General features: G+C 48.3%; 3 protein-coding genes across 3 annotated transcripts; 2 read left to right on the top strand and 1 right to left on the bottom strand.

The window, feature by feature from the left end:
• Positions 1 to 147: 147 nt before the first annotated feature.
• Positions 148 to 2,191, top strand: MYCGRDRAFT_97777 (uncharacterized protein; the record flags this gene model as incomplete). Its single annotated transcript, XM_003847207.1, has 4 exons — positions 148 to 525; positions 866 to 1,338; positions 1,529 to 1,597; positions 2,002 to 2,191. The coding sequence occupies 4 exons, from the start codon at positions 148 to 150 to the stop codon at positions 2,189 to 2,191; spliced, it is 1,110 nt and encodes a 369-aa protein (XP_003847255.1).
• Positions 2,192 to 11,351: 9,160 nt separating this feature from the next.
• MYCGRDRAFT_51727 (uncharacterized protein) lies at positions 11,352 to 11,516 on the top strand (the record flags this gene model as incomplete). Its single annotated transcript, XM_003847208.1, has 1 exon — positions 11,352 to 11,516. A coding segment is annotated over one exon (165 nt), but the record flags the coding sequence as incomplete, so codon positions are not given.
• Positions 11,517 to 21,331: 9,815 nt separating this feature from the next.
• On the bottom strand, positions 21,332 to 22,023 carry MYCGRDRAFT_97776 (uncharacterized protein; the record flags this gene model as incomplete). Its single annotated transcript, XM_003847205.1, has 2 exons — positions 21,332 to 21,742; positions 21,862 to 22,023. The coding sequence occupies 2 exons, from the start codon at positions 22,021 to 22,023 to the stop codon at positions 21,332 to 21,334; spliced, it is 573 nt and encodes a 190-aa protein (XP_003847253.1).
• Positions 22,024 to 24,453: the final 2,430 nt, after the last annotated feature.

The following is a 24,453-nucleotide window of genomic DNA, read 5'->3' as shown; positions in this document are numbered from 1 at the left end:
AGGATTAATGTCAGACCTGGCTGTGCAATTCCAACATGCCCTGCACAATAGCTCGACCCGCTGCAGTACCGGGAGAAACCACGCCGAAGCCACGCTGGTGCCCAGTAGAACAAGCCATCGATCGGACATCCTACTCCAGATTACACAATGCAAGCGCAATCAAACGCACCTCCCCTTCGGACCCAAGCGGAAGGAAAGATCACCCTGTGCAATGATCACTCGCTGCTCACACTTCGACATACCAATGCCCGCGCACAGGTCACAATAGTCGGAGACGGCTTGCCTAGCCTGCGGAGACAAATACCCTCTGAAAATTCGGCGATGCTCGAGCCAGTGATCAAAAGTGCGATCCACGGTGGATGCACGAAAGAGCTCTACGGCCAAAGAGCCAGGCATCGAGGCTACGTCAGTCGTTCGGACCTGGACTTTGCCGAAGAAATCAAGGTCGCCTATTCATTCGACAGAGTGATCGGACCCGAGCTGACGGCTATTGAAGCCAAGCTGCCACAGATTCACGTTGGTATTGTAAGTTCTAAGCGCTCGGTTGGTGCAGTTCTGCTCATCATCTTCTCTCCGCCTGCTTCTGCGGCACTTTCCTCCCATTCTCGTTATCATTGGTGTGAACACGATCTGCACTGCTCGGTCTCCCGGTCACGCGCCTCAGTAAGGCCGGTGCTATTCGCGGCGAGGTCTGGACATGCTGGAGGCCTTTTCCTTTCTATTCTATGTCTGCTTGGGCATATCTTGCCTCACTTGACTCGGCCTGGACTGCTCCTTGTCCGAGACACGCCTCGTCTTTTCTCTGCCCTCTCTGACTCAGTCTACATTCCTCGGCCTTTGGGACTGCCTATGGACCCATTTAAAGTCATCTCATTTTACCAAAATACGACACCCTCCCGATCGTCGTTCTTGCCCCCACGCTCCGGGAGAAGGTGCTGACGAATTTCGACCACCTCGCCATCGACCATCCTTCGCGCCGACACCTCCTGCTATCGTTTGTCGACACGAGAACCGAATACGAGATCACGTCTGCGAAGGACAGTACAAACACATATGGTTCAACGACGACCTTGGAGGAGAAGGTCTCGAGAGCATCGGGATCAAGCCGGAGCACGCCGCCGGATCTTCGTATCACTCGTATCAAACATCTCCGGTCGTTCGCCAGAAGACACCGTCCAACTTCCGCTGGACGTCGCAACACCCAGCAATGTCGAACACGAACATGAGGCCGACTACGACGAGCCTGCACAACGTCGATTCCCTCGCTCGGAATTCTACCGGCCACGAACTTTACTCCTCCTGCGCCTGCCACGGCGAATATCCTCCCGCCTCATCACGGTGAGTCCAGCTGAACTGCTGCGTCGATATCCCGTCCACCGCCGCTCGGGAGCGTTGCTGCTTGACGGTCAAGCCACTCGCGTCGCCGCTCGGCCATTCTTCGCCTCACTCTAATCATCATTCCCATCGGGCTTCGTGCGAATGAAGAGGAACAAGCGTTGTAGACTGTGCTAGCATCGCAGTGAATGAGGTCGCAGGTGGTGGAGGTGCAGTTGGAGGCACCAACCACGGCGATGAGTGTTGGCGGATCTTGGGGAAGGTATGCGGAAGGAGAAAATGGCCGCGCCGGAGGGATTTCAGGTGGCTGACTTCAGCGAGCATACTAACGATCTCCCCTCCACTCCTGCGACGCCCGTTCTCTACGCACTTCCCATTTCACCGACTCCTGCTCCTGGGGTTCCATCCTCTTCCGCCGTAATACTGGCTCGAATGTCACTGGAGATACTCTGTCCGCGCTGACGAACTGCTCGAAGATGCCCTGGAACGCTATTTCGGAAGGGAGATTTGGAAAATAGCACATGTCTCGACATCGTCGACCAAGACATCTTCCATTCAACAAACACTGCTGGCATTCCGATTCCGCATCGTCGAGACGAGACATACTGGAACCAGCTACCTTCGCTTCAGAGCCAGAATTATCGTTTGATATACTTGCCTCGACAGGGTAAAGGGTGAGCTGCGTTGGTTCCCCACGGAATGCGGTGCGGCAGCTGTCACTGTAATTCGTCCTGCCACACCCGTCAAGCCCGCCATTTTCAAGATTCTGAACTTCATGGACAAGAACGGCGCAATGAGCCCGACAAGGCAGACGATGGGTTCGGGATTCTTCTTCGCCCTACATCCTCGAGCCTAGAGGGCATGACATTATGGCTATCGTTCTCCGGATCGCCGAAGGCTCGACGCAGTTGACTCTCCACGTAGGAGGTTGTTCTGTCGTGCAGCGAGGAAGATGGACTCTGTCGATGCTGATCGTTGATGCTGCGGTGTGACATGATCTGCGTCTGTGGTCCCCCGGCATATGAGGATCGACGGCAGCATCGAGAAGTCTTGCGTAACAGAGCTGATTCAAATCATCTTCCAGCAAGCGTTCAGAAGGACGCTCGCTGCGGCGGCTCGCAGCATGACGTCGATGAAGACTACACCCATTCCCAAATCTGGACTCGCTCGCCGATGCCATTGGCTGTGAAGTGGGCCAGGTACGATCGAGTCTTGAGCGAAATCGAAGGGCATGAAGAACCCGATCAGTAATTCGCCGATCCGAGGTCAGCCGCCGCATTGCGCGAGCCGAGATCTGAAAGAGGGATTGCTTATCAGAGCGCCTGGATCCCTGGCGGAAGCCATCTACCTCGGGCCGGCGAGAGATTCGCAAAGAATCTGTTGAGACGACGCTCGGGAGCTTTTGTTTCGAGGTCCCTCCTGTCATCTTCGTCTCGACCATCAGCATTGACTGATGACGCCCTGGTATTCATCATGGCATGCACTCGCAGTATCGCTTGGACAGTGATCTGTTCGGAGGCTTTGAGCAGCACGTCATCCTCGATAGCCTGTATCAAGATGAGACGGCGACAGGTAAGATACTCGCCTTCGAGTGCTTGAGATCTAAATGCCAGTCACTGCATTGCAGAGCAGACCTTCCACGCCTGCCGTCCTGATCCCCGCAAGATATGCAAGACTCTCATCCTGGCTCGCATCAACACTGCCAGAAATGAGGCCTTGCAAGTTGCTATCAACTATCAAGCTCAACGTGGCTCTCCTAGACCTGCGGTGGAATCCCAAATCTGTACAAACATAGCAAGTGTTAGAACAAGGGATACCGGACGATCGGATATACTATCTATATACGATATACACTACCTGTTTCGGCTATATATATATAGATATATATAGCTAATACATAGGGACTAACTAGATATAGCTCGAAACAAAGGGACGAAACAGGGCTATTACGTAGGGGATTACGCACTCGATTCTATCTATATATATAGAGGGGGGATATAAGGGCCTCGAATCCCCTCGGTAGATAGATTACTTAGTATAAGCAATTTAATCCTATCGTTTACAAATCTAATAGTTATAAGCCCGGAAGTAGCGCGCTTTTAATTACACCTAACTATATATCTAAGAACGCCCGCTAACGCCCAACGCCTAATGCCTAACACCGAGAAATTCGAGACTAATTCTACGAGAAACGAGACGAACAACCGACTCGAAAAACTACGAAGTGTATATTTCAGCACGGCCGCAGTATTCAGCATTACGCCCCTACGAACGCCGGTTCAAAAATCTACTAAGTCCGAAACGAGACTTTGCTTCCCCGGATTTAAAAGCCGACTATACTAAATCGGGCAACTTTCCGTAAACTTAAATTTTAACGTTACCTCCCGCCGGAAGAAATCTAGACTCGAGAAAGATTTAAATATAAGGCGACTTTGTTAATAAACAACATAACGAGTCGACAACGTAGAACAACTATATTCTATACGATTATAGAACATTACCGCGCGGTTTTAACGGTATTAAGATTATAATAATACGATCGATATTTATCGAGATATCTATTACCGAACATGTCCGACTTCGTTAAGGATCCGAAGGCCTCTATATACCTTCCCGAGTTAAACAAGGACAACTAGCCGGACTAGAGCGATCTTATAAAGGATATTCTCGAGTCTAAGGACCTACTCGAGACTATTAAAGGCGGTACAGGTACTATAGAAGGCGGGACCGAATAATAGGATTCGAAGAAGAACGATATAAAGGCGAGGGCCCTTATTAAGTCCGTAGCGGGCCTAAGCTATCGCGTACACCTTCTAGGACTTACTAATACTAAGGCCTACTTCGAGAAGCTCCGGAATATATACGAGACAACCGGAGAAGAGCGTATATAAGCTCTACTATCGACGTTTTATAGGATAAAGTTTACTACTTCTATTAATATAACGGCCTCGAAATTAACCTCGATATAGAATTAGATCGCTGTCCTTAGTAAGGACGAAGCGCCGAAAGACTCGGCGAAGAAGACGATCCTCCTAAAGTACCTAGGAGAAGAGTATAAGTCTACGACTTTCGCTCTTAAGGCTACTAGACTTTCGAAGCTATCGTACGACGATATAGTCTAACGCCTTAAGGAAACCGAGTACGGGCTCGAAGAAACTAAAGAGGTACTCGCCCGAGCCGCCGCGGCTAACCCCGGACTAAGGGAGTTAAATAGGAACAACGAAACGAAGGATTTCGGATCGAATTCGAAGAAAGATAAGAAGTACTTCTATTATAAGAAGAAAGGACACTTTATAAGCGAGTGCCGAACTCGTAAGGCTAAGGAGAAGGACGCCGAGCCCGAGAACGAGGCCCGGACTATTACGGAAGCCTAGACCGTAACTACTATAAAGAGTAGTAGTTATAAATCGCCGGATTAGGTCCTAGATTCCGGCTGCTCGCAACATATTACTTTCGATAAGTCGAAGTATACCTCCTATAGTACGGAAAGCGGTACTATTACCGTAGCCGACGGGAAAGAACTCTCTATATCCGGGAAAGGAACGATCGAATTCGAGCTCCCGGGAAAGAGAGTATAGCTATCCGACGTACTATACGTCCCGAACATCGGCTATAACCTCCTTTCGATTCGGTAGCTCGCCGACAACGATATAACGACTCTTTTTGGTAAAGAGAAAGCCGAGATCCGACGGGATAAATATATCCTCGTAACTAGCTATAGATAAGGACGTTCTTACGTCCTTAAGGAGTCTATACCTACTCGCTTTACCTCTACCGAACCGAAAGAGTCTTCGAAACATTCTATACTTTAGTATAGACGTCTAGGGTACCCGGGAAACGATAAGCTTACTATAGCTCCCCTAGGACTCTCGGGACTACCTACGCTACCTACTCTTACTAGCCTCTACGATACTTACGAGCGAACAAAGGCTACTCGTATATAAAGTAGAGAACGACCCGAACGAGCTACTACTCCTCTAGCCCGAGTATATATCGATTTTTAGGGCCCTTATAAGTATAAGACGCTCGCCGGGAATCGATATATACTTATAATTACGGACGACTATACTCGGAAGTGCTAGATTAAACTTACGAAGACAAGGGACGAGGTATACGACCGTATACGCCGTTAGCGGACTCGAGTAGAACAGAAATGCGGCTCTACCTTAAGAGCTATTCGCCGGGATACAGAAACAGAACGTGCTCATCGACATCCGCACTTCCATTGCACACCCAATAGTGACCCGATCATCACCAAACACGCACTATTCGAAAGCCCTTATCAAGGCCGTCCTAACGAACCCGCATTCACCCCGCTGCCCTCAAAACCTACGCCGCTACTAGAGTTTAAAGATTTACCTTGTTGCCCCCTTTGGGGTGCAAATTTTGCTGAACTCCGGGATTTGGCCCCCACCTCCGAAACCTTATTCCGACCTTACCTCCCCCACACTCGAAACATTCCCTGTTTAGGGCATTACACAAGGAGGGTTTACAACCTATACTACAACACTTTAACACACCACAACACAACCAATACGCCGCCGATTCGGACGCCGTGTAGCCCGTTTGAAAGCCCTCGACGAGAGCTTTTATTCTAGCTATCAAACGCCTGATTTGGTCGAATTTTGAAAGAGCCAAAGGCCAAACAAGAGCAGTGTTCCTAGGATATACAAACATATATATACATATACACTTAGTTCTCTCTATACTAGAGTTACCTGTTGTCCTACGCCGCCGAGAGAGGAAGCTAAAGGAGCAGTGTAGTTTAGTAAGGACGAATTTGCACCTCTAGGGATAAGAGTAGTAGTACTAGCTATATAGCTAGATACTCTATATAGAGTATAGGCCTACCTTTCCCTAGAGATAAAGGTTGTCCCGAACCTGCTACGGCTACCCGCAGAACGCCTCTTAAGCCTGCTATAAAGACGCACGTTGCTACAGGCTAGAGTACTTCCTAGAAGTAGAGGTATATTTATATATCTCTTCTCTCCTCTTTAAAGTATACCTTCTCCTATACTCTTGTATAGTAGGGAGAAGAGTGCCCTAGTGTCGCAAGTAGGCTAGGACCCGAACGCGATTAGAAATAGAGACGAACAAGCAGCCCTCTCGGCGTAAGACTGCTAAGCCTCTTTTTAAATAACAAACAACAACAACAAGACAATGTCTACCGAGACGGAAATAACAGACGCAAGCTCAGCCCCTTAGACTCCAAAAGCTACGGCTAGAGGGGACGAGGAAGTTACGTTTAAGTCTCTTAAAACCCTGCCGTTGCCGGAGGAACTACTAAAAAGAACCGGCATTCCTTTCCTACCTAGGAAAAGGCAAAACCCCTTCGAATTTAGTATCTCCCTAACTCGCAGCCCTTCTCTCGGAAAGAAACAAACACTCTCTCGCACGCCTGTAAACGAGAAGATCCTATAAGCCCGACAGCTACTAGTCGAAGCGGTAGGGGATCTAGGCGGGTTTCTAGAAGAACAAACCCGGGTTCTCGACCTTCTTAAAGTCTTTCGGCACTTTACCGAGTGTACAGACTTTAGGACAACGTCCTAAATCCTCGCAAAGCAAGTCTCGAACCTAGAAACGATAACAAAGAAACTAGCAGCATAGGCGAAGAAGCCTACTTTCGCGGACGTTGTTAAGGGAGATAGCGGATCCGATACCTCTACCTCTACCTCCTCGATAACAAAGACAACACAACAATAACAACAACAACAACAACGTTAGACGACCGTCTCCCGGAGGGCTAGCAAGCCGAAAGAACAAGTAGAACTAATGCCTCTTATCCTTGTACTAAAGGATAAAGAGAAGGAACTCGACTAGATCGCAACCCGAGACAAAATTAACGACGCTCTTAAAGGCGAAGACTAAGAGCTAGCTGTCCTTGCGATAAAGAAATCGTTTCGGGGCAACATTGTCCTAAACTTTGCAACAGAGAAAGCCCGCTAACGAACGATCGATAGCCTTACTAAGGTTACCGATATCGTAGGCGAGGCACAGGTAATAGAGGACTCTCTCTAGCACAAGGTTGTAGTCTACGGCGTCTCGACCGCGAACTTTAACACGCTAACGGGCCTATAGGACATTTAACGAGAAATTAAGACCTTTAATAGAGGTCTTAAACTCGCAGGCACCCCGATTTGGCTAACAAACGAAGAGAGAAGAAGGACTCTTACTAGGGCGATAGTTCTAGTAGGTTTTGCTACCGAGGAGGAGGCAAAAAGGGCTATTTAAAACCGTCTATATGTAGGCGCGGACAGCCTAAGAGTCGAGAAGGCGAAGGATCGTATACAACAGAAAGGGAGGCCCCTAGAACGTTCTATATGTTAGAACACTCTCTACGGATTTTCTACGTTAATCTTAACCGATCTATCGAGGCTATAGAGTCTACCTTAGATGTCGCGGTTAAGCAGAAAGCCGACCTTCTACTAGTCTAGGAACCGTGGACTATAGAAGACCTAATAATAGGCTACAAAGAGACAAGATCTATCGCACACCGGGAGTACAACTAGCTATTCCTAACGACTACGGATTCGACGATCCGGCCAAGGACAATGCTATATATTAGCACAAGACTTAACGTTAATATCTCTCCTATTTTATTAGACGACAGCGACATACTTTCCTTTGTTATTTTAGACAAGAGGGGCAACAAGATCTAGATAGTTAATCTCTATAACGAGAAAGACCTTCGAGATACCGAGAACCCGCAAAACCGACGAACAACAGAGAGAAGCCTCTACTCTCTACGCAACACGTTCCTTCCAAATACTCTACTAGTAGGAGACTTTAACCTTAGACACCCGTCCTAGGATCCGAGGGGAAAGGATACTACTAGTGCCCGCGAATTTATAGAGTGGATAGAAGACTAGGGCTTTACTCTATGTAACACGATAGGTGTCGGGACCTTCTATAGGCCGCACCTAGACGCAGAGTCGGTCCTAGACCTTACGTTCACAAGAGGATCCTTATCTACGAAAGAAATCGACTGGAGAACGATTCCGACAGGCTTAGACTATAAGGCTATATCTATAGACCTTATTAGCGCGCAAGATCGAGCCTAACAGAAGAAAGTAGTTCTAGATATAGCTTCCGCGGATTAGGAACTGTTTACAGATCTCCTAATAAGCAAGGCAATGTCTATTAACTATACGAACTCCCTCGACGACATCGTAGACTCCTTTACCTTGTGTATTACCGAATCGATGCGGGGAGCAATCCTAGAGAAAGTAGTACACGCCTGCGCAAAACCTTAGTGGAATAGAGAGCTACGCACGCTACGCCGCACAATGTCTAGAACATATAGACAGATCTTTACCTGCGGACGTATGCCGACGCTAGACGAGAAAGAGGCGTATACGAAAGCGAGAAACAAGTACTTCCAAGCTATTAAAACAGCTAAGAAGAACTACTAGAACGCTTTCCTCGAAAAAGAAGACTCGAAATCTATCTTTAAAGCTATGTCCTATACTAGGAATAGCAGCCGAAGACAGATACCTACGATAAATAACGAAGATTCTTTCGAGGGGAAATGTAAGGCCTTCTCCGAAGCCTTATTTCCGCGCCCTCCTGCCAAGGAACCTCTACCTAGCCGTTAGGAAGCGTATACAGCCGGGGATTAGGGCTGGACTATGCTAACCGAAGAGGAACTCGCTGCCGCCTGTAGTACGAAGATAGTAAAAGGAAAAACGCCGGGCCCAGACGGTATTACGCAAGCTATTATTAGTAAAGCGTACAGCGCTATTCCTATTACCTTTCTACGTACATATAGTAGGCTACTCGACGAAGGATACTACCCCCGATGCTGGAAAGTTGCGACAGGCGCAGTTCTAGCAAAGCCGGGAAAACCAGACTATTCGGTCCCTAAGGCCTACCGAGTTATCTCTCTCCTAAACTGCCTTAGCAAGATTAGCGAGAGAATACTCGCAAAACGCCTAGGGATTATCGTAGAGACGAAGCCCCTTCTACACGACTCGTAGTTAGGAGGGCGAAAGAAGAAATCGGCTATCGATACGGTACTTCTCTTAACGAACGAAATCGAAGAGAATCGAAGAAAGAAAAAGAAGACTTCGGTTATCTTCCTCGATGTAAGAGGAGCATACGACTACGTTACAAAGAACCGACTATTAAGAATAATAATCTAGTTAAGGCTTCCGCATAGCCTTATATGTTAGGTTTAGTCGTTTATAAGTAATAGACGCCTACGAATAGCATTCGACAGACAGATACAGGAATTCTAGGACGTAGAGATCGGCGTTCCGCAAGGCAGCCCGATGTCTCCTATCCTCTTTCTTATCTATACGCGCGACATATTCTTCTCGCTATAAGGAGTTACTCCTAGTTCCTACGTCGACGATATTAGACTATCTACCTTGTCTACGTCCCTTAAGAAGAACTCTAAGGTACTAGAACGTAAGGCAAGAAGGCTAATAGACCTAGGAAAGAAGAACTCGATTACTTTCGACCTAGCAAAGACAGACCTAGTACACTTCTTAAAAGGGAAAGGGTCCGATTGCCCGGTAATTCTTCTAAACGGCGATATTGTTCGCCCGGCGAAGAAAGCGATAAGGTAGCTTAGGATTTAGCTAGATGCCGGTCTTACCTTTAAGGAGCACATTACAATAAGATCGGCACAAGTACAAGCGGCATTCTATCGATTAGAAAGACTAGCAAATACCGAACGCGGTCTATCTTCTATATCGTTAAGAAAGATCTACCTAGCCTACGTTACTATAATAGCAGACTACGGGGCCCCGGTTTAGTAGCGGTCGAAAAAGAGCATAAAACCTCTAGTATCTCTATAAAGTAAAGCTTGTAGGAAGATCCTAGGCGTTTTCCGTACCGCCCTAAACATCCTGTCCGAAGTAGAGTTAAATCTCTTCCCCCCGGATCTACGCCTAGAGAGACAGTTAATTTTATACTCTCTACGCGCAGCAAAGCTACCCGAAAACTACCCTGTAAGACTCGCTATCTAAAGCGCGCCTTCGGATACGCGAGAAGTCCGATACGAAGACTCGAGAGAGATACTTCCGCAAAAACGATAGAGAACACAGATATAACTACTCTGTTATCGACTCCGACAATACAAGCATTTCGTAGAATACGAGAGGGCTAACTACGCAAAAGACGATCTCTTTAGCGTCTGGAAAACCCGATACGAAATAGCAAGACAACGGGAGATTAATAAGGTACCTAGGAATATAAATAGCTACCTTAGTCGATTTCTATAGAGCTCGCTAGGAAAACATAGAATAGGAGGAAGACGCGCTTTAACTAGTGCCTTCTATACTATCCTATTAGGACACGGATACCTAAAGTCCTATCTCTATCGCTTTAGATACGCAACGACGCTAGACTGCCCTTACGGACGACGAGAAACAGCAGAACACCTCGTATATAGCTGCCCTATCTACAATGTATTTAGGCTACTACCGCTACGACAAGCACAATCTCTACTAGAAATAGTAGAAGATAAGGAACTCCGGAAACACCTTACTACCTTTCTCTCGGATACAAAGATTGCTTCTAGGTCCTGGCACCTAGCAAGAGGCGAAGACGAGACCGTCTAGCCTACACTCCTTTTACTTTTCCTTATTTGTCTTTCTTTAAAGTCCTTCGATACTAGCTTGCTACTATCCTAGGCACGGGTCTTTCCCTAAGGTTAAGAGATACGAGAGAACAACGATTGTACATAGATAGACTACTGTCGCGAGACAGCCGTCCTACATAGTCATAGACTCCTACAGGACGTAAATGGAACAAACAAACAACAAAACAATATTCGCCGGGATAACGCTAAAGAGCTTATAAAGCTCGGGAATCTTTTCGAGGACGTTGATATAGAGCCTATAGTCCCGTATACGCCGGAGTAGAACAGCGTAGCCGAACGATAGAACCGTACGCTCGTTACTTTAGCTAAGTCCCTACTAGGTAACTCGAGGTTACCTAAGTTCCTTTAGGGCGAGGCTATAAGTACGGCCTATTACTTAAGGAACCGGATCCCGAGGAAAGGATAAGATAAGACCCCCGAGGAGCTCTTTACCGGTACGAAGCCTAGCGGGAAACATCTTCGAGTATTCGGGTATATAACCTATACGCTTATACCGAACGAGCAACGAGTAGATAAGCTAGAAGACTCGGTATACTCCGGCATCTTTATCGGGTATAGCCCGTCTACGAAGTAGTACCGGATCTTTAACCCCCGAATAAAGGCTATAAAGCTCGCTACGTCTATACGATTCGACGAAGATACCCGCGGAGGAGACGTCTTCTACCCGGCGAATATAATAGGTATAGAAGCTATACCTATCGAGACTACGCCTAGTACTACCGAGGAGTACGACTTCGACCCCGACGAGGAAGACGAGGAAGGAAGAGAGGCTACCGAGTCTATAAACGATAGTACGAACGAAGACAACAACGATCCTAACGAGGATATCGACGATACTATAGTAGTACGCCCCCGGAGGCTTACTACGAACGATACGGAACCTTCTACGAACGGTAGACCTACTCGGGAGCGAAGAGCACCTAGTAGATACCGGCTAGAAGTACGAAAGGTCGACTACTCCCCTACGACGGAAATTCCTACGCCTACTACTTATAACGAGGCTATAAGTAGTAAGCAAAGCCGGGAATAGAAACAGGCTATCGACGACGAGATATAATCCCTTTTATTAATAGGAACGCTCGAGATCTTACCGGGAAACGAGCTATCTACTCTATAAGGTACCCGGATAAACCTCGTTTCCTCGAAGTAGGTTTTTAAGATAAAACTACTTCCTAACGGACAGATCGATAAGTATAAAGCAAGGCTTATTGCTAGGGGATTTAGCTAACAATACGGCGTCGATTACTTCGAAACCTTTACGCCTATTGTCCGTCTCGAAAGCCTACTAATCCTCTTAGCTATTACGGCTATACGAGGACTAGTAGTGTACCAAATGGACGTTATTACGGTATACCTCGAGGGCCCCCTCGACGAGGAAATATATCTAGAACCTTTCGACGGTCTATTGTTTGTTTGTTTGTTTGTTCCATTTACGTCCTGTAGGAGTCTATGACTATATAGGACGGCTGTCTCGCGACAGTAGTCTATCTATGTACAATCGTTGTTCTCTCGTATCTCTTAACCTTAGGGAAAGACCCGTGCCTAGGATAGTAGCTAGCTAGTATCGAAGGACTTTAAAGAAAGATAAATAAGGAAAAGTAAAAGGAGTGTAGGCTAGACGGTCTCGTCTTCGCCTCTTGCTAGGTGCCAGGACCTAGAAGCAATCTTTGTATCCGAGAGAAAGGTAGTAAGGTGTTTCCGGAGTTCCTTATCTTCTACTATTTCTAGTAGAGATTGTGCTTGTCGTAGCGGTAGTGGCCTAAATACATCGTAGATAGGGCAGCTATATACGAGGTGTTCTGCTGTTTCTCGTCGTCCGTAAGGGCAGTCTGGCGTCGTTACGTGTCTAAAGCGATAGAGATAGGACTTTAGGTATCCGTGTCCTAATAGGATAGTATAGAAGGCACTAGTTAAAGCGCGTCTACCTCCTATTCTATGTTTTCCTGGCGAGCTCTATAGAAATCGACTAAGGTAGCTATTTGTATTCCTAGGTACCTTGTTAATCTCCTGTTGTCTTGCTATTTCGTATCGGGTTTTCTAGACGCTAAAGAGATCGTCTTTTGCGTAGTTAGCCCTCTCGTGTTCTACGAAATGCTTGTATTGTCGGAGTCGATAACAGAGTAGTTATATCTATGTTCTCTATCGTTTTTGCGGAAGTATCTCTCTTAAGTCCTCGTGTCGGACTTCTCGCGTATCCGAAGGCGCGCTTTAGATAGCGAGTCTTACGGGGTAGTTTTCGGGTAGCTTTGCTGCGCGTAGAGAGTATAAAATTAACTGTCTCTCTAGGCGTAGATCCGGGGGGAAGAGATTTGACTCTACCTCGGACGGGACGTTTGGGGCAGTACGGAAAACGCCTAGGATCTTTCTACAAGCTTTACTTTGTAGAGATACTAGAGGTTTTATGCTCTTTTTCGACCGCTACTAAACCGGGGCCCCGTAGTCTGCTATTGTAGTAACGTAGGCTAGGTAGATCTTTCTTAACGATATAGAAGATAGACCGCGTTCGGTGTTTGCTAGTCTTTCTAATCGATAGAATGCTGCTTGTGCTTGTGCCGATCTTATTGCAATGTACTCCTTAAAGGTAAGACCGGCGTCTAGCTAAATCCTAAGCTACCTTATTGCTTTCTTTGCCGGGCGAACAATATCGCCGTTTGGAAGAATTACCGGGCAATCGGACCCTTTCCCTTTTAAGAAGTGTACTAGGTCTGTCTTTGCTAGGTCGAAAGCAATCGAGTTCTTCTTTCCTAGGTCTATTAGCCTTCTTGCCTTACGTTCTAGTACCTTAGAGTTCTTCTTAAGGGACGTAGACGAGGTAGATAGTCTAATGTCGTCGACGTAGGAACTAGGAGTAACTCCTTATAGCGAGAAGAATATGTCGCGCGTATAGATAAGAAAGAGGATAGGAGACATTGGGCTACCTTACGGAACGCCGATCTCTACGTCCTAGAATTCCTGTATCTGTCCGTCGAATGCTATTCGTAGGCGTCTATTACTTATAAACAACTAAACCTAACGTATAAGGCTGTACGGAAGCCTTAACTAGATTATTATTCTTAACAGTCGGTTCTTTGCAACGTAGTCGTATGCTCCTCTTACGTCGAGGAAGATAACCGAAGTCTTCTTTTTCTTTCTTCGATTCTCCTCGATTTCGTTCGTTAAGAGAAGCACCGTATCGACAGCCGATTTCTTCTTTCGCCCTCCTAACTACGAGTCGTGTAGAAGGGGCTTCGTCTCTACGATAATCCCTAGGCGTTTTGCGAGTATTCTCTCGCTAATCTTGCTAAGGCAGTTTAGGAGAGAGATAACTCGGTAGGCCTTAGGGACCGAATAGTCTGGTTTTCCCGGCTTTGCTAGAACTGCGCCTGTCGCAACTTTCCAGCATCGGGGGTAGTATCCTTCGTCGAGTAGCCTACTATATGTACGTAGAAAGGTAATAGGAATAGCGCTGTACGCTTTACTAATAATAGCTTGCGTAATACCGTCTGGGCCCGGCGTTTTTCCTTTTACTATCTTCGTACTACAGGCGGCAGCGAGTTCCTCTTCGGTTAGCATAGTCCAGCCCTAATCCCCGGCTGTATACGCTTCCTAACGGCTAGGTAGAGGTTCCTTGGCAGGAGGGCGCGGAAATAAGGCTTCGGAGAAGGCCTTACATTTCCCCTCGAAAGAATCTTCGTTATTTATCGTAGGTATCTGTCTTCGGCTGCTATTCCTAGTATAGGACATAGCTTTAAAGATAGATTTCGAGTCTTCTTTTTCGAGGAAAGCGTTCTAGTAGTTCTTCTTAGCTGTTTTAATAGCTTGGAAGTACTCGTTTCTCGCTTTCGTATACGCCTCTTTCTCGTCTAGCGTCGGCGTACGTCCGCAGGTAAAGGTCTGTCTATATGTTCTAGACATTGTGCGGCGTAGCGTGCGTAGCTCTCTATTCCACTAAGGTTTTGCGCAGGCGTATACTACTTTCTCTGGGATTGCTCCCCGCATCGATTCGGTAATATACGAGGTAAAGGAGTCTGCGATGTCGTCGAGGGAGTTCGTATAGTTAATAGACGTCGCCTTGCTTATTAGGAGATCTGTAAACAGTTCCTAATCCGCGGAAGCTATATCTAGAACTACTTTCTTCTGTTGGGCTCGATCTTGCGCGCTAATAAGGTCTATAGATATAGCCTTATAGTCTAAGCCTGTCGGAATCGTTCTCCAGTCGATTTCTTTCGTAGATAAGGATCCTCTTGTAAACGTAAGGTCTAGGACCGACTCTGCGTCTAGGTGCGGCCTATAGAAGGTCCCGACACCTATCGTATTACGTAGAGTAAAGCCCTGGTCTTCTATCCACTCTATAAATTCGCGGGCGCTAGTAGTATCCTTTCCCCTCGGATCCTAGGACGGGTATCTAAGGTTAAAGTCTCCTACTAGTAGAGTGTTTGGAAGGAATGTGTTGCGTAGAGAGTAGAGGCTTCTCTCTGTTGTTCGTCAGTTTTGCAGGTTCTCGGTATCCCGAAGGTCCTTCTCGTTGTAAAGATTAACTATCTGGATCTTGTTGCCCTTCTTGTCTAAAATAACAAAGGAAAGTATGTCGCTGTCGTCTAATAAAATAGGAGAGATATTAACGTTAAGTCTTGTGCTAATATATAGCATTGTTCTTAGCCGGATCGTCGAATCCGTAGTCGTTAGGAATAGCTGGTTGTACTCCCGGTGTGCGATAGATCTTGTCTCTTTGTAGCCTGTTATCGGGTCTTCTATAGTCCACGGTTCCTGGACTAGTAGAAGGTCGGCTTTCTGCTTAACCGCGACGTCTAAGGTAGACTCTGTAGCCTCGATAGATCGGTTAAGATTAACGTGGAAAATCCGTAGAGAGTGTTCTAACATATAGAACGTTCTAGGGGCCTCCCTTTCTGTTGTATACGATCCTTCGCCTTCTCGACTCTTAGGCTGTCCGCGCCTACGTATAGACGGTTTTAAATAGCCCTTTTTGCCTCCTCCTCGGTGGCAAAACCTACTAGAACTGTCGCCCTAGTAAGAGTCCTTCTTCTCTCTTCGTTTGTTAGCCAAATCGGGGTGCCTGCGAGTTTAAGACCTCTATTAAAGGTCTTAATTTCTCGTTAAATGTCCTGTATGCCCGTTGGCGTGTTGAAGTTCGCGGTCGAGACGCTGTGGACTACGACCTTGTGCTAGAGAGAGTCCTCTATTACCCGTGCCTCGCCTACGATATCGGTAACCTTAGTAAGGCTATCGATCGTTCGTTAGCGGGCTTTCTCTGTTGCAAAGTTTAGGACAATATTACCCCGAAATAATTTCTTTATCGCAAGGACAGCTAGCTCTTAGTCTTCGCCTTTAAGAGCGTTGTTAATTTTGTCTCGGGTTGCGATCTAGTCGAGTTCCTTCTCTTTATCCCTTGGTACAAGGATAAGAGGCATCGGTTCTGCTTGTTCTTTCGGCTTGCTAGCCCTTCGGGAGACGGTCGTCCACTATTGTTGTTGTTGTTGTTGTTGTTGTTGTTGTGTTGTCTTTGTTGTCGAGGAGGTAGAGGTAGAGGTAGCGGATCCGCTGTCTCCCTTAACAACGTCTGCGAAAGTAGGCTTCTTCGCCTGTGCTGCTAGTTTCTTTGTTGTTATTTCTAGGTTCGAGACTTACTTTGCGAGGATTTAGGACGTTGTCCTAAAGTCTGTATGCTCGGTAAAGTGCCGAAAGACTTCGAGAAGGTCGAGAACCCAGGTTTGTTCTCCTAGAAACCCAACTAGATCCCCCGCCGCTTCGACTAGTAGCTGTCGGGCTTGTAGGATCTTCTCGTTCGCGGGCGTGTAAGAGAGTGTTTGTTTCTTTCCGAGAGAAGGGCTGCGAGTCGGGGAGATACTAAATTCGAAGGGGTTTTGCCTTTTCCTAGGTATAAAAGGAATGCCGGTTCTTTTCAGTAGTTCCTCCGGCAACGGCAGGGTTTTAAGAGACTTAAACGTAACTTCCTCGTCCCCTCTAGCCGTAGCTTTTAGAGTCTGAGGGGCTAAGCTTGCGTCTGTTATTTCCATTTCCGTCTTGGTAGACATTGTCTTATTATTGTTGTTTGTTGTTTGAAAAGAGGCTTAGCAGTCTTACGCCGAGAGGGCTGCTTGTTCGTCTCTATTTCTAATCGCGTTCGGGTCCTAGCCTACTTGCGACACTAGGGTACTCTTCTTCCTACTATACAAAGTAGGAGAAGGTATACTTCAAAGAGGAGAGAAGAGATATATAAATATACCTCTGCTTCTAGGAAGTACTCTGGCCTGCAGCAACGTGCGTCTTTGTAGCAGGCTTTAGAGGCGTTCTGCGGGTAGCTGTAGCAGGTTCGGGACAACCTTTGTCTCTAGGGAAAGGTAGGCCTATACTCTATACAGAGTATCTAGCTATACAGCTAGTACTACTACTCTAATCCCTAGAGGTGCAAATTCGTCCGTACTAAACTACACTGCTCCTTTAGCTTCCTCTCTCGGCGGCGTAGGACAACAGGTAACTCTAGTGTAGAGAGAACTAAGTGTATATGTATGTTTGTGTATCCTGGGGGCACTGCTCTTGTTTGGCCTTTGGCTCTTTTAGAATTCGACCAAATCAGGCGTTTGATAGCTAGAATAAAAGCTCTCGTCGAGGGCTTTCAAACGGGCTACACGGCGTCCGAATCGGCGGCGTATTAGTTGTGTTGTAGTGTGTTGAAGTGTTGTAGTGTTATGTTGTAGTACAGGTTGTAAACCTTCCTTATGCAATGCCCTAAACAGGGAATATTTCGAGTATGGGGGAGGTAAGGTCGGAATAAGGTTTCGGAGGTGGGGGCCAAATCCCGGAGTTTAGGGTCAAAATTTGCACCCTAAAGGGGGCAATAAGGTGAATCTTTAAACTCCAGTAGCGGCGTGGGTTTTGAGGGCAGCGAGGTGAATGCGGGTTCGTTGGAACGGCCTTAATAAGGGCTTTCGAATAGTGCGTGTTTGGTGATGATCGGGTCAATATTGGGTGTGCAATGGAAGTGCGGATGTCGATGTGTTTCGACGGTCTAGATATCGACGAAGGTAGCGTTATACTCTTAAAACGCGGACTCTACGGGCTAAAACAAAGCGGCCGCAACTAGAATAGAGTTATAACTACCTTCTTCGAAAGCGTAGGACTCCTCGCTACGCCCGCGGACTAGTCTATCTTTATATCTAAAGACGGCTCGCTAATCGTAGCTCTCTACGTCGACGATCTCCTTATACTCGCGGACAACGAAGAAAAGATCGTTTCCCTTAAGCGTAAGCTTACGGATCGATTTAAAATAAAGGATCTAGGTATAGCTAAGTACCTACTCGGCATCCGGATCGAATACAACGATAATAGATCGATTATAATCGACTAAAAGTACTATATCGAAGAGACTCTTCGCGAGTTTAATATAGAGGATACCGGACGATCTACGTATACCCCCGCCGCGGGATATACCTATCTTACGCCCCGAGAAGCCTCGGATATACCTACGGACGATAGAGAGTACCGTAGGATAGTCGGGAAGCTAAATTAGATTATACGAGTAATAAGAGTAGATATAGCGTTCGCAACGTAACGACTAAGCTAGCACTATACGAACCCGACTAAGAGGCACTTGTCGGTAGCCCTCTACCTCCTAAAGTACTTAGGAACAACGAGAGATTACGCTATACGCTTCGATCCGAAAGGAAACCTTAAACCGGAAGGATACGCGGACTCGGATTACGCCGTAGAGACTACTACTCGTAAGTCGACGATAGGATACGTCTTTACGCTAGCTAGCGGGCCGATAAGTTAGTCCTCGAAGCTATAGCGTAGCATATCTACGTCTACGACAGAAGCCGAGTACGTCTCGCTAGGATACGCCGTAAAAGAGGCCGTTTAGATTAAACGATTCCTCGAACAAGTACGCTATCCTACAGGTACTATAAGTATTTACGGGGATAATTAAGTCTCGATTGCCTTAGTAAAGAACCCGGAATTCTACTCGAGAATAAAGCACCTAGACGTAGTACTATACTACGTAAGGGAGCTATTCGAAGACGAAACGATATCGTTATCGTACTGCCCTACGAAGGAGATACTAGCCGACTACCTTACGAAGCCTTTACCTAAGGTAAAGTACGCCGAGAACGTACGCCTACTAGGCTACGAGAGGACTTCTTAATCCCCGAGGGATATAAGAAGTAGGGGGAGTATTAGAATAAGGGATACCGGACGATCGGATATACTATCTATATACGATATATACTACCTGTTTCGGCTATATATATATAGATATATATAGCTAATATATAGGGACTAACTAGATATAGCTCGAAACAAAGGGACGAAACAGGGCTATTACGTAGGGGATTACGCACTCGATTCTATCTATATATACAGAGGGGGGATATAAGGGCCTCGAATCCCCTCGGTAGATAGATTACTTAGCATAAGCAATTCAATCCTATCGTTTACAAATCCAACAGCAAGCATCCGCCGCAATGTCCACTGCAACGCTGATAGAGCAGTGCAGTCGAGCCATCGACTTTGACTTTTCTCGGCGAACCTCTCACTTTGTCTCCCAATCCATGTCACCTCTTCTTACCCATGAATGGATTTCTTCCCTCCTGAAATCTTACTTTCTGTTCCTTCGTCTCTCCTTACCAATCCTCAACACTTGACTCCCGCCACCTGACTACCTTCGCATCTTCAAGATACCTCCGCTACATCTACCTACGTCGCCAACATCGATCTTCAAGATGACGCCGTGACATCCACATACGTCTCCAGCATCATCAAGATCCACCCTGGACGTTATCGTCAATCTTCAAGATGCCGTCGTTACATCTACCAACGTCGCCAACACCAGACTTTCTCTTTCATCTCACTCAACCTCTGCATACCAACCTTCCCCCGACTCGCTTCACCTAATTCACTTCACCTGTTACCTTGGCCGTCTCTCTTGACATCTTCATGACGGCGGCACCCCGCAAACATCGCTCCTTTGGGCACATCAACTCAAGCGTGAGCACGCCTACCTGCTCAACCGGATGCAGAAGCTTGAAGCCATCACGTCGACCACCACCAGGCCGGACAAAGTCCGTATAGTACAAATTCTGGTGTAGAAGGCTTTGCTTCACTTGGAAGCCAGTCATTTGAGGGTGATTTTTGCCTCTCCGTCGCGTGATTTGCTTCCTGGCCGCGCCGCCGTTCTGACAACCTTCAGAGTCATCTAATAGCGTGGTCGGTAGAGATTTTCATGGGAGTGGTTGCAATACATCGTGAAGGTCGCTTCGTCCTGGAGGGTGAGCTTGAGCTTTTTGACGGGACGTTGTCCTTTGGCTGATGCTTCTTGGGCGATTGCTTTTTGGGAACCATGGCTCGTACGCCTGCTACCAATCTCGCTCACGTCCGCGGAGTGATGACGTTCCACGCGACCGACGTCCGACTCTCACTTCGAGATACGGAGAGCGCTGTCGAGGAAGATGATGAAGAGTTGAAGACGATGACACACGTGTGATGTTTGATCCCACGCCGCGAGGAGGGTTGGGAGGGCCCAGGTTCTATGACGAGGACTGACTCCTTTCCAAGGAATGAGATTTCGGTGACATCTCTCCAAGAATGCGGTAGATTCACAAAGACTTGGACACTTCGAATCTATTAGCATTACTTGCGCTGGATAACAAAAGGTCATCACACCAGCAATACCACTGGCGACACCACCACCATCATCCACTCAAACGCCTGCTCTCAATCCGACAGTGTGGACTGCAGCAGACCATCGAACCGTTCCGTGGCAAGCTGCCCAAACAGTGCTCACTTCATCACGAGCACATCGTCCACCGCGGGAGTAGGTCCTCACATCACCCAGCGGCGTCGCAACATGGCTGCACGTTCGACGCTCTCCTGCCGCCGCAAGCACAGAACTACACTTCAGGTTGATATTCTGTCGGCTGAGGCTCTTCTGCAGGGGATGCAGTGACCTCCTTGGCCGAGGAGCAAGACCTCCCAAGAACTGTTCCCGAGAAGCATTAAAAGGAGGAGGATCAATGGAAGGGACACAAATTAACGGTAGAGTATTTGGCGGAAAGAGAAATGCTGCTGCAGCCAGCTAAGTAACGCGTCCTGTATTGTCGCCAACATCCGCGTTTCTCCTGACCAGCAATGACTCTCCTTTCAACTGCCAAGAATCTTAAGCTGCACTTTTGGATTTATTCTTTTGCTTCACATCTGGAGCGTTTGATTCGCAGTCCGAGTTGCTTCTACTGTTCACAAGCCGCGGTGCACTTCTGACCCTACCGAGCTGGTGTGTGCTCCAGCTATCTCTTGAGGTCATGTATCTGGCTCACCTCAGTCCAGGATCGAGCGAAGGCTCGATGAAAGACCTTCTTGTAGACACAATGACGCATGGTCTCGGCGTTGGCAAAGACTTTAGGGGAGACATGAGCGGCTCGCTTTGGCTCCTTGACTTTTTCCGAAATGGCGGAGACGGTCGTTGTAGACGAGTGACTGACACCATGTGGTCTTCCTTTCGTAGCGTCGGCGGTGTTCCTCAGCAGCCGCAAGAATGGCCGGTGCTTGTTCGCCAGTCTCTTGTGTGACCGAGACCTTGGCAAGAAGCTCGTCCTCGACCTTAGTCTCCTCCTGAACAGTCTCAGCGATCCCTAATCCCTCTGGTGCAACGATATCAGCCTGTGTTAGCCTGACGGCTCCGGCGCGGTGAAACGCCTTCCAGCCAGTGAAGAAGATCGGCGCGAGGATCAAAATGGTATGCGGGTGGAAAAGATCTGCAGAAGGACTGTCTTGTAGAAGCGCGCCGGTATCAAGAGGCAGAGGAGCGTCCTGACCAGCAAGGTATTGTAGAAGTCGGCCGGGTCAGATGGTGTTTGAGTGGACTTGCAATTGCATTCGTCTTGCGGAAACCCGCCGATACCAGGAAGAGGAGCAGCGGTCTATCGTACCGGCGATGTATCGTAGAAGTCGACCGGATCGGATGGTGCTCCTCGGACTGGCAATGTATCGCCAAAGTCGGCCGGATCAGATGCTTCTTGAGAATAAGATCGTAGTCGGTGGTTGTGCCATCTGTACTCGACGGCCGGATCAGATAGTTCTTGGGCTGACATTGCAGTTGAAAGAGCGACCTCTCGGAGCGGCGGAGTATTGTAGAAGTCAGTCGGATCAGACGACGCTTGGCATGAGCTTGCAGGCGGCGGAGGAGGGGACTTCTAGTTCGCCGGCGATGTATTGTAGAAGTCGGCCGGATCAGATAGTGCTTGGAGTGGGATGGCAGTCGAGGAGGAACGGCGTCTCGGACCGGCGATGTATTGTAGAGGTCGGCCGGGTCAGGTAGTCCTTAAGGTGAGATCCCTTCCGTGGAGGAGCAGGCTCTCCGGCCGCCGGCGATGTATCGTAGAAGTCGCCCGCGTCAGAGGTGCTTGGGGTGAAGTTGCACTCGACGGACGAAGGTCCTCTCGACCGGCGATGTATTGTAGAGGTCGGCCGGATCAGTCGGCCTCGTGGAAGTGCGCCGATACCAGGAGGCGGAAGAGCGGCCTCTCGGACCGGCGATGTGTTGTGGAAGTCGGCCGGTGCTTGGGACGAGCCTGCAGTCGATTGGGGAGCGTCCTCCCAGACTAGCAACGTATTGTAGAAGTCGGCCGCATTGGTGGTGCTTACGATGAGATGACAGTAGTGAACAACAGGCCTCTCAAATCCCCGACGATGTATTGTAGAAGTCGGCCGGGTCAAATGGTGCTTGCGATGAGGTTGCAGTCGGCGGAGAACCGGGCTCACCAGCAATATATTGTATAAGTCGATCAGTTCATGGGGCGAAGGCAATTGTAGAAGTCAGCCGGATCAGATGGTGGTGGCGATCGACGGCAGGGTCTGATGGTGCTTGAGGGGAGCGTGCAGTCGTCGGAGAGGAGCGGCCTCTCGAACAAATAATGTATTGTAGAAGTCGGCCGAAGCAGACTTGCTTGAGTTGAGATCGGAGCCTCGTGATAAGTGGTCCCCCGGAGCCGGAGACGTATGGTAGAAGTCGGCTGGATCAGATGGTGCTTAGGGTGGGATTGCGGTCGATCGCTGTGCGTCTGTTCTTGACGGCTCCCCGGAAAGGGCTTGAAGATAGCCTGCTGCTGTTGATGGCGTTCTGCTCGAAATCACGACTGCATCGCTCTGCGAGTTGGCCGAAGATATGGTCTTGCCCGTTCCCACTCGCCATGTTGCCTCCAGCTTCTCCTTGCTTTGCTGCTCCTGATCCTGGACGATCATCACCTGCTTAACGATGCTCGGTGGTGACCTATTTCATGCGGTCTCGCCAGTCGCCTTTGTTCCGTTGCATGTGAGAACAGATAGATCATCCAAGGGTCGAGCAAAGAGACGTGCTTGACGATGGCCTCCATCTCGTTGATGAAGGGCTCGACGATAACCGCGATCTCGGAGACGGCGTGCTTGACGATGGCCTCAATCTCGGTGGTGATCTGCAATCCTGCATGGCGATAGCCTCCATCCCAGTGGTGGCCTGCTTGTCGATAGCCACCATCTCCTGCTTGAGTATACCCTCCATGTCGGTACTCAGCTGCTTGAAGACGGTCTCCATCTCCGCCCTGACCTCCTTGGCTCCATCTCAGTGCTGACCTGTTTGACTGTGGCCTCCATCTCAGTGGTAACCTGCTTGACGATGTCCTCTCCATGCTGACCTGCTCGACGATGGCCTTCTTTTCGATGCCGACCTGCTCCAGTCAGCATGTCATCTCAGCCAGCATCCTTCACGCTCTGTCGTTCCGAGCACCGGCATTCATCTGCTTGCCCAGCGTCTCCCGCGCACGCACATATCCCTCAATTTTGAGACTCATTCGTGCGCTCCCAGTTCTCCCTTGCCAGCCCATCCTCCTGCTCGATGATTCCTCGCGGACCGTCTCCACTCGGGAGATGGTTTCTTGCCGGACTTGTCCCGCTTCTTTCCTTCCCGCCATTTTCCAGCTTGCGTACTCGCTCATCGAGCGCAAGTAGCTGCGCTCGATCCGCTGGACCTAGCTATCCCCAGAAACATTTCGGGGTGTGGCAGTGTCATCTTCAATCCCCAAATTCCGTCTGGAAAGGGTTGTCGACTAGCAAACCGTTCCAGCCGAGATCCTGCCCTCCTGGCCCACTCTCGCACCCAGCGCTCTCTCCTCAACAGCCCACATTAAGTCTTCCCGCTCTATGAATGGCTCCTGCAAAATGCATCTCTCCACCCCTGCAAAATGCATCTCTCCACCCTCGCACCGCTCCTCCGAGAGCTTTCCGACTGTGGACATTTCAGCATTCAGCTCCTGGTCCATTAGCATCGCAGCAGCCCTTTGTGAGCTGGAGTCTGATAACTGATCCGCTTTGCTCTCCAAATGCTGAACGCCTCTCCTGACCAAACACATCCCCTGGTATATCTGCCGCATTACCCACAACCCACCTTTTTCTGTGTGACTGAAAACTCCCATCTTGATCCATACACAGTGTACCTTCCTACTGCGCCATGGCATGGTCAAGTGTAGTCAAGTGTGGCATTCCGCTTA

Source organism: Zymoseptoria tritici, chromosome 16 (assembly GCF_000219625.1).
Source record: "Zymoseptoria tritici IPO323 chromosome 16, whole genome shotgun sequence".
Lineage (NCBI taxonomy): Eukaryota > Fungi > Ascomycota > Dothideomycetes > Mycosphaerellales > Mycosphaerellaceae > Zymoseptoria > Zymoseptoria tritici.
Note: the sequence above shows the minus strand (reverse complement) of the source record. Positions and strands in the feature narration are given on the sequence as shown.